Source organism: Pelophylax lessonae, assembly GCF_965119305.1.
Source record: "Pelophylax lessonae genome assembly, chromosome: 5".
In the NCBI taxonomy this organism is placed as follows: Eukaryota; Metazoa; Chordata; class Amphibia; order Anura; family Ranidae; genus Pelophylax; species Pelophylax lessonae.
This window is the reverse complement of record NC_138772.1, coordinates 175,785,581-175,801,186: the sequence shown is the minus strand read 5'-3', so window position 1 is coordinate 175,801,186 and position 15,606 is coordinate 175,785,581. Positions and strand designations below refer to the sequence as shown.

General features: G+C 43.3%; 1 protein-coding gene across 2 annotated transcripts in view; it reads right to left on the bottom strand.

Moving 5' to 3' along the window:
- Nucleotides 1–512: 512 nt before the first annotated feature.
- DNAJC13 (DnaJ heat shock protein family (Hsp40) member C13) overlaps nucleotides 513–15,606 on the bottom strand; it is a 350,519-nt gene continuing 335,425 nt past the window's right edge. Inside the window, exons 54-57 of one of the 2 annotated variants that reach the window (XR_014225354.1) lie at nucleotides 12,568–12,711; nucleotides 12,158–12,257; nucleotides 2,838–2,947; nucleotides 513–1,246 (exon numbers count right to left, since the gene is read on the bottom strand). Coding sequence is in view for 1 of the 2 variants with exons in the window: in XM_082259499.1 (XP_082115625.1) it covers nucleotides 1,149–1,246; nucleotides 12,158–12,257; nucleotides 12,568–12,711 (342 nt within the window). In the remaining variant the exon portion in view is untranslated. The remainder of the gene's footprint in view (nucleotides 1,247–2,837; nucleotides 2,948–12,157; nucleotides 12,258–12,567; nucleotides 12,712–15,606) is intronic. The other variant, XM_082259499.1, reaches the window with a different exon arrangement.

The following is a 15,606-nucleotide window of genomic DNA, read 5'->3' as shown; positions in this document are numbered from 1 at the left end:
TCCTACTCCTGTAGGGGGCAGTATAACCCAATGGTTAAGAAGATCAGGAGCCGTGTCTGGTAAAAAACGATAGAGAAATTTGATAAACCAATGTACAAAAAAATTCTCCAGGCCCCCTGATTACAATAAATATATGTTGGAGTAGTTTTCAAAAAAAAAAAATAATGCAGACTTTTACATGTATGACAGAAATGTAAAAAATAGCCCAGACTGGAGGTGGTTAAATACCAGGTCCCATGAGATTCCATTGGATCGGTCACTTAACATATTTTTAAACAACTTTTATATAAACCGATAAAAAAAGCATGCTCTTGTTAAAAAGAAAAAAAAGTTAAAAAAAGTTGCAGCATTTGACAAATTACATTAGGAAGAATGTCAATTCCCTTTATTTTCTTAAAATTTTATGTACACGAATGAATGATCTGTATAATGTACATTCATAGAAAGCTGTATATACTGGATAATAATGTAGGAATCATGTCACTATTACACTAGGTTCTTACATAACAGGCTGACATTTTCATATTCACTTTATTATTTGGTAAAGCTATGCTGTACACGGGAATATCCTCTTCTCTCCATTCTTGGAGAGGATAGTGTTAATAAACAGTAAAAGGACACAAATAATGAACACTGTCAGAAACTGGTACTGGTTCAGTGAGCCCAACCACGACAAACATGGCAGAAAACGGAAACAGAATGCCCTTTAGACTTTTCTTCCTTCTAACCCACAGCTTTGCTAATTTGTGAAATAAACTTAGAACAGAGGGAGATTATTATTATTTTGATTCACAGTCTTGTAAACAAATGAAAAAAGGAACAGAATGTGCTTGGATACAAAAAAAGGAAAAACAACAAAAAGTTTGTGTAACCAGACAGCTGATCACAGAGTGCTTTCAAAATTTATAATACATAGTGATGCTTTGTCAGAATCACACATCCCAGATGTATTTAATTCTTTATCCCTAAATAAAAATATATTTATTACAAAAAGGAATAACAATTTTCTTTGTAAAACAAGGAAGGCAGAAAATAAAGTCCTTTCAATCAACCCTGGGGGAAGAGGGAAAGACTTGTGGCGCTATCCCTCGTGCAACAATTAGCGATTAGGTCTATTTGCATCCTCATTGGTTTAAAGTCTTCACGATCTATCCCAGATCACCTGCTTCATGGTCCACTGGTGGTGGCTTGTTGGGCATAACATTTGATGAAGACCCTGCAGTAAGGTAGCCAGCAACGCCAGGTCCTAAGACAACCAAAAAACTTTTTTTTAGAATTCATTAATTGTACACAGATATTGAAACATTTATTTATTAATACTTTCCTGATCACAGGTCATTGATGCCTGGATGCCCAGGCCGGATTAACAGAGATAGCAAGTGTTTGTTAACTTTTGCGATTATCGTTAGCGGCTGCTATAGCTGCTAGCATTAAACACGGTCTTCTCCCGTCAGGGACGGTCTCCTGTCCCCACTACCCAGCCGGGAGCAGACAATTACTCGGAAGGAAGAATTCCAGCAATCCACAAAATTTGCACCGTCTATGGCCTGCCTTAGTGCAGCACGTTGCAATGCAGTGTAACATGATAAGCACCCAATGCTAGGTACATGCCAGATGTGTTTTTTTTTCATTAAACCCAGCAGGCTGGATGAGAAAAAAAACACAAAGAGATTGCCATACTAACTAAGGGGCGATCCCTCGCTGGGCTATTGTGTTCTGACAGGGGGAGCACTGATCAGATGCTGGTTTTCCAGCACGCTCATTCGACAGAAGCCGTTTGTGCACAAGGGACGAATATTGGCTGGTTTTTGTTGAAGCGGCCAATATTTCCATGCTCGTTCGACAGAAGCCGCTTGTACACATGGGACGAATATTGGCTCGTTTTTGTTGAACCGGACAATATTTGGCCCGTGTATACCAGCTTTAACTGTTGTCCTTCTCTATTACAGTCTTGTGTGCTGGGAATTTTAGGAAGAGGATATCAAGATATCTAATGCGTACACCAGAAATATGTAAAAAAATTAAAAAAATTATGTTTTAAAGGATTATATAATTGCACTCTTTCTTTAAAGTGGTTGTAAACCCTGACATATACCCAGTGAATTGACTGGCCTCAGGTGATCCACAGAGATTAAACAAATCCTCCTACATACGTTGTACCTGGTTACCTGCTATATTCTATTTTCAAGAGCAAATAGTTTTTATAGCTTGTCTGAGTGTCAGAAAAAAAGGGGGCAGGGAGCTGAAATTACACTCTACAGAGCTTAGGGAGGAGAGCACTGAGAGATGATTGGAGGGAAGAGACACGCCCCCTTCATACAGCACACAGTAACAGAGCAGAGGCTGTCAATCTGCTGGAGATCACTCCTCTGTCACCTTTTTTCTTTTGGTATCAGGAAAATTTGTCAGAACTTTCTCATGCTGGTAGCAGAAGAATGATGCAGCAGAAATAAATGATGCTTAGTGCTCTTGATTGAGACAAGTACACACTATAGAAGGATATGCTTTGTTCATATTTCATGTCTGAGTTTTGCAACCACTTAACTACCCAGAGAGTACCTTTAACATCAACCTATTGATGGAACACATGGTGATACATTTATGAAAAACTCTGCAAATCAGGTTCTTACCATTATGAAGCCACTTTTTCCAAAATGCAAATGTAATAAGCACTAAAACAGTCTGTTATAGCTTACCTTATACCCTATTATACATTCAATTTATAAAACTAAGTATTCATACACCTAAAAGGTTGCAGATTCACAGGAACATTGCATACAGTACAAGATGCAGGAATTCAGCAGGTGCAACAAGCAAAATAGCAGTAGTTGGTCTACCTGGTAATACAGAGCTACACAGCAGTTAGCAAGCTGCTTGGAAGAGAGCATCTAAAGCCCACTTCTGAGGTGAAGGGGGCTGCTACCAGTAAGAAGGGAAGGAGAGACACCTGAAGGAAAAAAAGAAAAGTGAAAAGCCAGGGAAGAGGTTAGGAAGAAGATTACAATATGTATAAGGGCTGTCCGCAAAAACTGCCCTTAAGCACTTGCATCGCCTCACCAGTCAGGAAATAGATGCACATAATGTGTAGCTTAACGAGTCATCTTTCAATAACGTTTCATTCTAGACAGTCATTGGAGCTCGGGAAGGTAAAGTATATAAATTGCACTCTTCTATGTGACTATTATTGCCCTGGGAAAGCCCAGTCAGAGAAACTTTCAAAGCCTATCGGTTCTGTACCTTCATATCACTCCACTGATTTACCAATAGAAGATTAGGAGAAATCTCCAATATACCTGGGGTTGGAGAGGAAGGCCAATATATTCTAAACTTTATGGGAAACCTGTACTAAGAAAATGTCACCTGCCACTGCTGGCCTCAGCTTGACTTCTGTCTCAAAAAGCTAGCTAGCTGTTGGTCATACTGATCCAATGACTGCAATACTTTGGGCATGACCTGGAACAAACACGAAGATTAGGAGTTCTGACTGCACTATAATATTCTAATCAGCATTGCCTTTTCCAGGGCAGTGAATGCAAATGATGGAAGCCTGGCAACTAGCATTTCTTTGTTAGTAATGACTGCTTCCAGATGTACAGGATTTCAGTGGGTAGGGTCATCTATACCTAACACTCAGTTTAAATCATTTGAAATTGTTTCTTGTAAGAAATAACAAAAATGGAAGCTTGACAGAAGATGTATAGGACATCTTGCTGTCACAAATACAGCACACTTACTGACACTAAAATTTGTCAATTTGTTAGTGGTACTTTGTCCACTCATATTCCATTTTTCCTGGCAGTGGGAGTTACCATTGACTATCCATATGGTCATTTGTGTTAATCTATCACACACACTAGGTCTACACAATATGCGCTGCACTTCAAAGTTATGTTGCCCAAAAGGATGCAAATGCTCCATTAAGAGAAAGAGGTAGAGGGTAAAGACAGAAGCAGGTACTTAAAGGGGTTCCATCTCTTGGCAAAGTTCTTGTTTCACAAACTCTATCCAAGTGGATACAGATTATCTCCATTTTCTTTTCCAAGATTTGCCTAGTATTCAAATCCTCCTGGTCTCTGCAAATAATAGCTATGCAAACATGGCAACAATGGATAGATATAAGTGAGCAACAACATGGAATCATAGGGTTCTATCTATAATACCACCTTTACTTCTTCTTTCCTTACAAAAGTAGGCAATTACAGTGCATCCGGAAAGTATTTAAAGCACTTTACTTTTGCCACATTTTGTTATGTTACAGCCTTATTCCAAAATGGATTAAAATGGTAGAGTGGCCAGATGGAAGCCACTCCTCAGTAAAAGGCACATGACAGCCTGCCTGGAGTTTGCCAAAAGGCATAAGGACTCTCAGACCATGAGAGAAAAAATTCTGTGGTCTGATAATAACAAAGATAGAACTCTTTGGCCTGAATGGGATGCGTCATGTCTGGAGGAAACCAGGCAATGCTCATTACTTGGCCAATACCATCCCTAGTCAGGATTGAGGGAAAGATGAATGCAGCAAAGTACAGAGACATCCTTGATGATAACCTGCTCCAGAGAACTCTGGACCTTAGACTGGAATGAAGGTTAATTTTCCAAGAGGACAATGACCCTAAGCACACAGCCAAGATAACAAAGGAATGGCTACAGGACAGCTCTGTGAACGTCCCTAAATGGACCAGCCAGAGCCCAGATTTGAACCCAATTCAATATCTCTGGAGAGGTCCTGAAAATGGCTGTGCACCTACGCTCCCCCATTCAACCTGATGGTGCTTGAGAGGCCCTGTAAGAAGAATAGGAGAAACTGCCCAAAAATAGGAATGCGAAGCTTGTAGCATCATACTCAAAGACTTGAGGCTGTGATTGGTGTGAAAGGTACTTCAACAAAGTACTGAGCAAAGGCTGTAAATAATTACATACATGTGATATTTTTTTATTTTTTGCAAAGATTTCAAAGAGACTTCTTTCATGTTGTCATTATGGAGTATTGTTTGTAGCATTTTGAAGAAAATAATGAATTTAATCTATTTTCAAATAATTCTGCAACATAACAAAATGTGGAAAAACGGGATTTTTGACTTACCGTAAAATCCTTTTTTCTTAGGTCCATTGATGGACGCAGTCCTCTGATGCATATCAGTAGGGTAATATCGCCCCCCTACAGGAGTAGGCAGAAAGAGTTTTTGACTACGCCTATGGGCAGTCCCTGGGGGTATACCCTCTCTCTTCCTGCAAAGGATGTCAGTTTAGCATCAAAGCAGTGTCAGAGAAAAAGCACACTAACCCACTCAAAAAATAGAGGGGCGGGTACTGCGTCCGTCAATGAACCTAAGAGAAAAGGATTTTACGGTAAGTCAAAAATCCAGTTTTCTCTATCGTTCATTGACGGACGCAGTCCTCTGATGCATATCAGTAGGGAGGTCCCAAAGCATACCCAAATGAGGGGTGGGAACAGCAGAAGAAAAAAAAACACAGTCCCCAAGGCCAACATGGCCAACCAGGCAACACAGGACTCATCAGAACAACCAGATGAGGTCCACCTGAAAACAAAAACAAAAACACCCTCAAGGAAGGCCAAGGGGCCCTCTAAACCGCAGCCTGCAAAACCTTGCGGCCAAAGGAGGCATCAGCAGATGCCATCACATCCACGTTATAAAATTTGGTAAACGTGTAAACTGACGACCAAGTCGCTGCCTTGCACACCTGAAGCACAGATGCCTGATGGTGAAAAGCCCAGGAAGCACTAAGCGCATGAGTAGAATGTGCCTTGACAGGAAAAGGTGGAACCTGACCCTTAATGGAATAAGCCTGCACCACTGTCTGTCTGATCCATCTGGAAATAGTTGCAGCAGACGCAGGCATCCCTTTCTTTGGGCCATCCATGAGCACAAAGAGAGAGTCAGACTTGCGAAAAGACTCAGTAGACGCCAAATACACCCTGATCGCCTGAACAACATCCAGGGTATGCAGAGCAAACTCCTTAGGATGTTTAGGCTTAGAGCACAAGGAAGGTAACACAATGTCCTCATTCAAGTAAAAACTGGAAACCACTTTCAGCAGGAAAGATGGATCCGGCCAAAGTACCACATTGTCCTTGTGAACGACCAGATAGAGAGAATGACAGGACAGCGCCGCCAGTTCTGACACCCTGTGCGCAGAAGTGATAGCCACCAAGAAAGTGTCTTTCTGAGACAAGGTAAGCAGGGGAACTTCCTGAATATTCTCAAAAGGGAGGCCTCTGGAGAACTGACAGCACCAAATGAAAGTCCCATGTTGGTAGCGGAGGTCGCACCAGAGGTACCAAGTGTCGCAGCCCCTGGATGAAGCTACGCACCAGGGAAGTGGCAGCCAATGGCCTCTGGAAGAAAATAGCCAAGGCCGAGACCTGACCTTTGATAGTACTCAAGGCTAACTTTTGATCAACTATCCATTGAAGGAAAGCCAAGATCCGAGCCACCGAATAGGAGCAAAGGGTGGGTCCCAAGGGACTCACACCATGCAATGTACGACTTCCACGTACGATGATCAATCTTCCTGGAAGTCAACTTCCTCGCTTTTAGCAGAGTGAGAATTACTGAAGCAAACAAACCTTCAGCACCTGGCTTTCAACAGCCAAGCCGTCAAAGCCAGCTACTGTAAAGCAGGATGAAAGATTGGGCCTGAGACAGCAGATCCTTCCTGAGAGGAAGTCTCCACAGGGCATCTACGACAAGCCTGACCAGGTCGGTATACCAATCGCGATGAGGCCAGTCCGTAGCCACAAGAATGACCGGAATCCCTTCTGCCTCTATCATGAGAAGAAGTCTTGGTAGCAACTTGAGAGGAGGAAAGACATACATCAGCCAATACTGGCCCCAGGGGGCCAGCAGCGCGTCCGTGGCGTCTGCCAGAGGGTCCCGAGAGCGGGCCACAAACCTCTGCACCTTCCTCTTGATGCGAGATGCCAACAGATCCACGTCCGGTGTGCCCCAGCGAAGGCACAACTGCTGAAACACCTCCGGATGCAGGGACCACTCCCTTACGTCTAAGGCCTGATGGCTGAGGTAATCCGCCTGCCAATTTTCCACTCCCGGAATGTGGACACCGCTGAGCTGGAACATAGCGCTCCGCCCAACGTAGAATGCCTGCTACTTCCAGGGTTGCAAGGACACTCTTGGTGCCCCCTTGGTGATTCACATAGGCCACGTCCGTGGCACTGTCCAATTTAATGCGCACTGGACAACCCTCCAGTGCACCAGGCAAAGCCGATTGCTCTCAGCTCCAGGACATTAATCGGAAATCGAGATTCCTCCAGGGACCAGACTCCCTGAGCCGAGTCCTAATTGAGGACTCACTCTCCCCCCCACCCCCCCCCCCCACCCAGACAGATTCGCATCCGTGGTGACATTTGTCCAGTATATGGGGAGAAAGGACTTCCCCCGACTGAAGCATCGGGGACCGAAGTCACCAGACCAGGGACTCCCTGGTCCTGTGGCTTAACCAAATCAGATAATCCAGAGAATTCAGGTGTTTGTTCCACTTGAGAAGAATTTCCCTTTGAAGAACCCTTGTGTAAAACGGAGTGAAGGGGACCGCCTCGAAGGAGGACACCATCAGTCCCAGTACTCTCATACAGGTCCGAAGGGACGGCCGGTCATTAGACAACAATTAAACCGCTGACTGGAGCTTCTGGAGTTTTTCCGGAGGAAGAAACACCCTGGCTGAGGAAGAGTCCAAAGTCTAGCCCAGATAGACCAGTCTCATGGAAGGGGTCAGAGACTACTTCTGAAGATTCACGATCCAACCGAACTCTTCCAGAGTTCTCATGGTGACCCCCAAGTTTTCCGTCAGTAACACTGGGGACTCCACACGGAGAATCAGATCGTCCAGGTAACCTAGAACCAATATCCCCCACTGCCTTAACAGCGCCAGGACCGGGGCCAACACCTTTGTGAAGACCCAAGGATCGGAAGCAAGACCAAGGGGTAACGCCACAAACTGATAGTGATGCTCTCCCACGCCAAAAGGGAGGAAACGTTGGTGAGCGGCACAGATTGGAATGTGAAGGTAGGTATCCTTGATGTCTATGGAAGCCAGGAAATCCCCCTGATGTAGGGAGGCTACCACCGTGCGAATAGTTTCCATCTTGAACTTTTGAGCACGCACGAACACATTCAGTGCTTTTAGGTCCAGGATCGGACGCACCTTGCCCTCCTTTTTGGGAACCGTGAACAGGCTGGAATAAAACCTGTAAAAACCGACACTATCACTCCTTGCTGTAGCAAGACCTGCACTGCCTCATAGATCGCTCTCAAGCGATCCGGGGATAGGCGGACATTGGAAGGGAAAAACCTGACCGGAGGAATGGATCGAAACTCGATCCTGTATCTGGACCGCACAACCTCCCGGACCCATTTGTCTGGGATCCGGGCCAGCCACAAGTCCGAGAACCGGCAAAGGCGTCCCCCCACCCCAGTCATGGGTGAGGGCGCACCTTTCGGCTGAGGAGGCCTTGTCCGCAGGCCTGGCGGAACCGGACTTCTGTTTCCCAGATCAGGGAGGCTTGGAACCAAGGGAGCCTTGAAGGGCTTTGCCTTATCGGCTGCCCGCGAGGAACGAAAATACTTTCTGTGGGCCGAAAAGGACAGACCCGCCTACGGCGAGGATCCCTACCCTTGGAAGCCTGCGGGGGAAAGGTACTCTTACCCCCCGTAACACCTTTACTAATGTCATCCAGGGTAGTGCCAAACAGACGGTCCCCTTGAAAGGGGAGTTCCGTCAAGGCCTTCTTAGAAGCCTGATCCGCAGACCAACACTTCAGCCAGAGTATACGCCTCATAACCACCGCCTAAAATGACAGGCGACCCAATAACAGTGTCCAGCGCAGCATCACAAGCAAATTACAGCCCCTGTACCATCTGGTCCAACAGTTCCCCAAAGGCAGGAGGGACAGGCTTGCCCTCCACGTCACGGCGTAGCAGCTTCTCCCATTCAGTCACCGTTTGGGTGACAAGGGCCGCAGCAAAAGCAGGCCTCAGTGCAGTCCCCGCCATAGCATACATGTTGCGGGGAACAGCCTCCGCCTTTCTATCCTTTGGGTCCTTAAAAGGCCTGAAGAGCTGAAAACTGAAGCGCTGTGAATACTTTCCGGATGCACTGTATACACTGATCAGCCTTAACATTATGACCACCCTCCATAACCCATCAAGGCATGGACTCCACAAGACCTCTGATGGTATACTGGGGTATCTGTCACTAAGCCGCCAGTAGCAGATCCTTTAAGTCCTGTGGGTTGTGAGGTGGGGCCTCCATGGATCGGTCTGGTTTTTTTCAGTGCATAGCACAGATATTTTTATTGGATTGAGATCTGGACAATTTGCAGGCCAAGTCAACACCACAAACATGTTGTGTTCCTCAAACCTTGAATTCATCAGACCACGCTACCGTCTTCCATTGCTCCGTGGTCCAGTTATGATGCTTACGTGTCTTGTTAGCTGTGGACAGGGGTCAGCATTGGCACTCTGACCAGTCAGTGGCTACATAGCCCCAAATGCAATGCATTGAATGTACTGATACCATTCTTTTGGAACCAGTATCAACTTTTTCAGCAATTTGAGCTACAATAGCTCTTATATTGGATCTGGTCAGTATTTGCTCCCCTCGTGCATCAATGAGCCTTGGCCCCTCATGACCCTGTCGCTAATTTTCCTGTCTTGGACCACTCTTGGTTGGTTCTGACCACTGCAGATCGGAAACATCCCACAAGAGCTGTAGATTTGGAGCTGCTCTGACCCAGTCATCTAGCCATAACAATTTGGCCTTTATCAAAGTTGCTCAAATCCTTAAAACTTGCCCAATTTTTCTGTTTTTAGTATATTAACGTCAGGGACAACATGTTCACTTGCATTACATTTTTCCCACCCACTTTCAGATGTCACTGTAAAGAGATAGTTTACCTGTCAGTGGTCATAATGTTATGGCCGATCAGTGGATTCCTTTAAGCAAGGGCCTATTATTAAGCAACAGGATATTTTTTTTCTTTTGCAGACAGATTTCAATGTACATGGAATAATATAGAAGTCTGTGGCACAAGTCTTCCCACAAGAGGCAGAAATAGAGTTTAGGGATCAATGATTGTCAAAGTCACTGAGGTCAGGGGTTTCCCCAACTCCTGGTTACAACGAGTGGGTGGTAGAAGTGAACAAGTAAGCTTGCGTGTACATTCATAGGCACCCTCCCACACTGACTCCCCTAGCTGCATGCACATTCCTGAAAATAAGCATGCACATGTAGACATATAGAAGCATGCACCAGAATACAGGGAACTACCAGAATATACCTACAAAACAACGTGCCTTTTAAAGAACCAGTCACTTAAGATAGCCACATATTAAGGTTAGTTTTGACATCCAGGTTCTTTTTAGACCTACTTTATCAGGAAGTACATGTACTACAGATGGAACTTAATAGGGTTAAAGAAGTCTAGGAAAAATAATTTGAGGATAGAACCCTTTGAGGAATGCTTGGTACAGAGTCACAACAAGCTGCTATTACAGCAGACCATTTAAATAACCACATGTTTTCAAAGTAAGCAAGAAACTAGTCTATGGAAATATTTGATGACAATATAAAATTAAAAAGTGCACATACAAAAATAAAAAGCTTATCTGCCAGAAACCATATTTTTTCATATTTGATTAAAGAGTAGTATGTGCAAAATGCCTATAATGTCACCAAATGTATGTAAACAAACAGTCGGAATAGAATATTGCGGATATTGTAGAATAAGTAGCTCATCAGAATACTAAATTTTTTTTTTTGCTGTGACAACAGTTTAAAGGAACTCCTATGGCGCAGACTTCCTCTGCCTTACAAAAGCATAGGATAGAAGAATGTGAAGAACTAAAAGAAGATGTCTCTGCAAAGAAAAAAAAAATTGTAATACTTATTTGTCATGTTGTGCCAAACTCCACTGCATTGAAACAGTGTTCAGCATTTGGAACACTTCTGGATTTGTCAGATGCCTGATCCTTAGCTGTGTTCCGCTGCCCCCCTATGTCATTATGGTGTCCTGCAGTAATGCAGTGGTCAGAAGAGGAAACCACTTCTGAAAGTATTGAATGCTTAATATTTCTCAGTTCGTTCAACACAAACAGTGGACTTCGGCAATGCAGACAGCAACAAAGGTATTCATTTTTTTTTCTTTGCAGGAATGCAGTTTTTTTTGTTATTATTATTTTTTTAATCCAACCCATGTAGACTGGTCATGTCACTTCAAATGTATAACACAACACTATCTGTTGGTTTATTGGATCAGGATAAGTAAACCACGTAGTTAGTTGTAGTGCCAGTTTACATCAGAGAACGTTCCTGTGCCATTCAGTGGGATGCGATTTTCGGTCCATTCATTTGACTGGGCTGAAACTGCACTGGATCTAACCAAAAGTAGTACATGTACTACTTTTTTAAAACGCACTGCAACCAGACAGCATGGTACTGTGGTGCCATGCGATCTGATGCAGGCAAACACACTGCGTTTTCCATCTGTGTTTGGGGTGTCATTAGCAATTTATTGACACTCGCAGCAGATCACCAACCTAGTGCATTTGGAAGACAGTGCAGTTTTGTGCACCGCGTTCTGGTGTGAAAAGTCACTTAGACTAAAGATTTGTAATAAATATATATTTTTAATATGTAAACAAAAACAGAAAAATAGGTTACAGCTATTTATATAGTTTGTATAAACATTTTTTTTTTTTGCAATTTCATTCTTTAGGGAAACTTAGTTGATTTTATAGTTTACACTTTCTTACAATTTATTTTACAAAGATCTTAGCTTCAGGAAGCCAAAGGCTGAGGCTGCTTGAGGTTCCTATGAGTGGATGTCAGGACACAGGATATTGAAATACAATCAGTAACTAATAACATAAGCTGGTTTGTAGCCCATAGAAGAACCTTTCATAATCAACATACAAAAACATTAAAGTGTAGCATAGTTACATGCTTTAGAATACTTAGCTTTACTAAAAAAAAATGTAAATATTGTATTCATTTATATGGCACATCAAAATTCTACAGAGCATTTTAGGTCTTCTGTCTTTGTTCTTCTCAATAAATTCCTCTGCGTAAACATGTATTTTAATTCACTATACTACATTTATGTAACAAATCCACTTACCAGTGAGGTATCCTGCTGTTTGTGATTCAGAAATGAACAAGTCATGTTTCTGATCTTTAAAGGCACTCCAGACAGAGGATCGAGACAGGATTTCATTCACCTACAAAGGGCAAGTGAATTGCATTTATTATGAGTCTCTTCATAACCTTTTTACTTACTAGGGATGAGCTCAGGCGTGTTCGGATCTTAGTCCAAACCTACCTGATCAATCCCTCCAGGAAGTGGTCACTGTTCTTGTACAATCATTAGCGGCCAACATATTTTGTGATGATTGGCACAGTACAGATGACCGCTTCCTGATGGGATCACTCAGGTAGGCCTGGACTAGGATCTGAACACTTCTGAGCTCATCCCTTTTAGTGATCAGTGAAATATAAAGGATTCATCTAAACTCTCCTCAGGACACTTACCTGTTCTCCATACTGCAGGCTGCGAGTCATTGACTTCAAAGCTTTAACTATCTGAGCTTTTGTGGCTGCTGGACTTTCTAGGTTTTCCAGACCTTGTCCTTCAAGTAATCTTAGCAAATATGGAACTAGTTCCACTTTCAGAGCCTAGAAAAAAAGCATTTTCAACTTTAAAAAAAAAAAAGAGTGCAGGGAACTATGTACAATATTATGGACATGCAGGTTAGTGATAAAAAGATAAAATGTTAGACAATAGAAAAAGATTTTTTGGAGAATACAAAAATCCTATTTTCTTTCTCTTCAACTGAGAGACAGAGGAAGTGATACTGTTAGGGCATCCAACAGCAGTCCAAATGAGGGGTGGGCAAACAGAAACATTACAAATAAGAACAAAACCAAACAAAACAAATTTGGAGACTGCCTGCGACCTGAGAGCTGCCTGAAGGACCAACAATCAAATCTGGCAACTTGGAAGTCTGAACCCCCTGCCTGATGGGTAAACTTCAAATATGACCAGAGGGAGGTCTGATGTCCAAGAAAAAAAACAAATGGTCACTAACCATACAGGAATGATGCAGCAAGGAAGGAAGTACTGAAACACAGACCAACTGAGATGCCGGGCAACCAAGGGGTGGAATGAATATATTCCTGAAATGGAATGAAAAAACCAACCTAACGCAGCCAAAAATTGAATAAGTCCAGAGTAGGAGCAAGTAAACAGACCAGGAACCTGGGGAAAAAGTCAGTTCAGAGAGATAGGTGTTGGGCGCTTCTAACCAAAAAAGAAGAGGGGGGATCCACCACAACAAAAGGGCACAGGGGATGTCCCACAGGGGATGTGGGGAAAAAGTCAGTGAAAAGGCAAAACCAAGTCTGAGTAGGAGGCCCTTTACCTCTACTCACGTGGTCCCATAAGAGTCAAGAAATAAGAACTCCATACCTTAAATTGTCAGAACAGGCAATCATCTCAGCAAGGCGAGACCCACTCCGAAATTGACTAGAAAACACACCCAGTGAAAGGTGTAATAAGGACTCCAGCAGATACCAGGATTAAATCCTTGCATTAATAAAAGGAACAATGTTGCATTGGAGACACCATAACAAGAGTAGGCAGGAGATGAAAATTATAGGCTAGCTATAACTGGTAATAGGGGGTAAAACTCTGATGTAGCAAAGGCTGAACAGTATCAGTATCACTTCCTCTGTCTCTCAGTTGAAGAACAAGGGACAGGAATCTTATCAGGATTTTAGGCCACAATTATTCCAGAAAAGAAAAACAGCGCAGAAGTCTGCTGATCAGCCAAGAAAAGGGGCCCTAATCCCAGACAAGTCCCACAGAAGCCTTAAGGAAATTTCTGTTCCTGATGGGGGATACAGGCAGCAGGAGACTAGCTGGTTCCATCTGTAGATAATGCAGCAAGACAGGAGACCATCCTCCAACATCTTTCACCTGTACCAGTGTCTGAGATGCACCTTGGTGATTTGACCTCTTCTCCATGTCCAGCTGTTGCTAGCTGGGAAGAACTTTCTTCAAGGGGGTCGATAGCATGTGTAAAACGGAGACCCATGGTACCATTCCTATGGGTACTGGACTATACAGAGGCTAGCTCAAGCAGTGATGTAGCAAAAGAAGAATCAAAGAAAAAGCTAGCATGAACACTTTAAATCCCCACCAGTTTCAAGAAAATTGAAAAGAATTTTCAAAATATCTAGGCTATTAGCTAAAACTCACAAAAAAATATTTTTTACTGTTTAAATGGGTATACAGGACTTAGTTTAAAGCTGAAATCAGGGCAAATAGCTAAACAGACAGCTGAACACATGAATACCATCAGTTTTACAAGGTAAAAAAGTTCTGTCGCGATCATTCATCTCTTCTTACTGATAGTGTTACAGACACACAGTTTACCTCTATTCCATATTCTGTTCAACCTGGGGCAAGATGGAGGCTGTGACTGAGCGAGGGGGCATGTGCAAAAAGCAGGTTGTGATTGGAAGGGTGTGTGTGCCAGAAGCAGGTTGTGATTGGTTGGGGTGTGTGGTGGCTGAACAAATCAGAATGCTGTGTTTCTGCACAGTGAAAACTGACCACTTTAACCGCTTGCCGACCGCTCACTCGAGCTCTACTGCGGCAAAGTGGTTAGTTCCAGGCAAGCGACGTAGACCTACGTCGCTGGACTCCTCCCCTTGTGGGCGGCGCACGCGCGCCACTGGAGGCTCGCTCCCGCTGTATTCAGTCACAGCAGGAGTCGGGCCAGGGGAGGAGCGGCGGTGATCACCGCCGCTCTTCCCCTGATCGTCGGGGAATCGAGTTTGAAGATCCGCCCGCTTGTGTAAACAAAGCGGGTGGATCTCCGAAGTGACAGACAGTGACAGATTGCAGGGTTCAGCACACCTGAACATACGATCTGTCCCTGTGTCACTCAGTCACCTCCCCCCCACACACGTTAGTAAGCACCAGGCATACATTAACCCCTCCCTCTCCAATAAAATTAACCCCTTACTTACCAGTTTCATTTTTACAGTAACAGTGAATATGTATAGCACTGATTACTGCAGTAATGTCACTGGTAACCCCAAAAGTGTCAAAAATGTCAGTCAAGGGTCCGATCTGTCTGCCGCAATCCCGCAAAAAAAAAAAAAAAATCGCAGATCGCCGCCATTACTCGTTAAAAAAAAAACCACAAGAATGACAGAAATCTTTCCCTTCGTTAGTAAATGCAAAAACGTTTGCGCAAACCAATCAAAATACGCTTATTGTGATTTTTTTTACCAAACATAGGTAGCAGAAAACAAATTGGCCAAAAATTTAAAAAAATTTTGATTTTTACATTTTTTTGGGGGGGGATTTCATATAAAAAAAATGTGAAAAATATTATTTTTTTCAAAATTTACACTCTTTTTTTGTTTATAGCGCAAAAAGTAAAAATCGCACAGGTGATCAAATACCACCAAAAGAAAGCTCTGTTTGTGGGAAAAAAAGGACGTAAATTTTGTTTGGGTACGGCGTTGCACAACCACGCAATTGTCAGTTAAACGCGC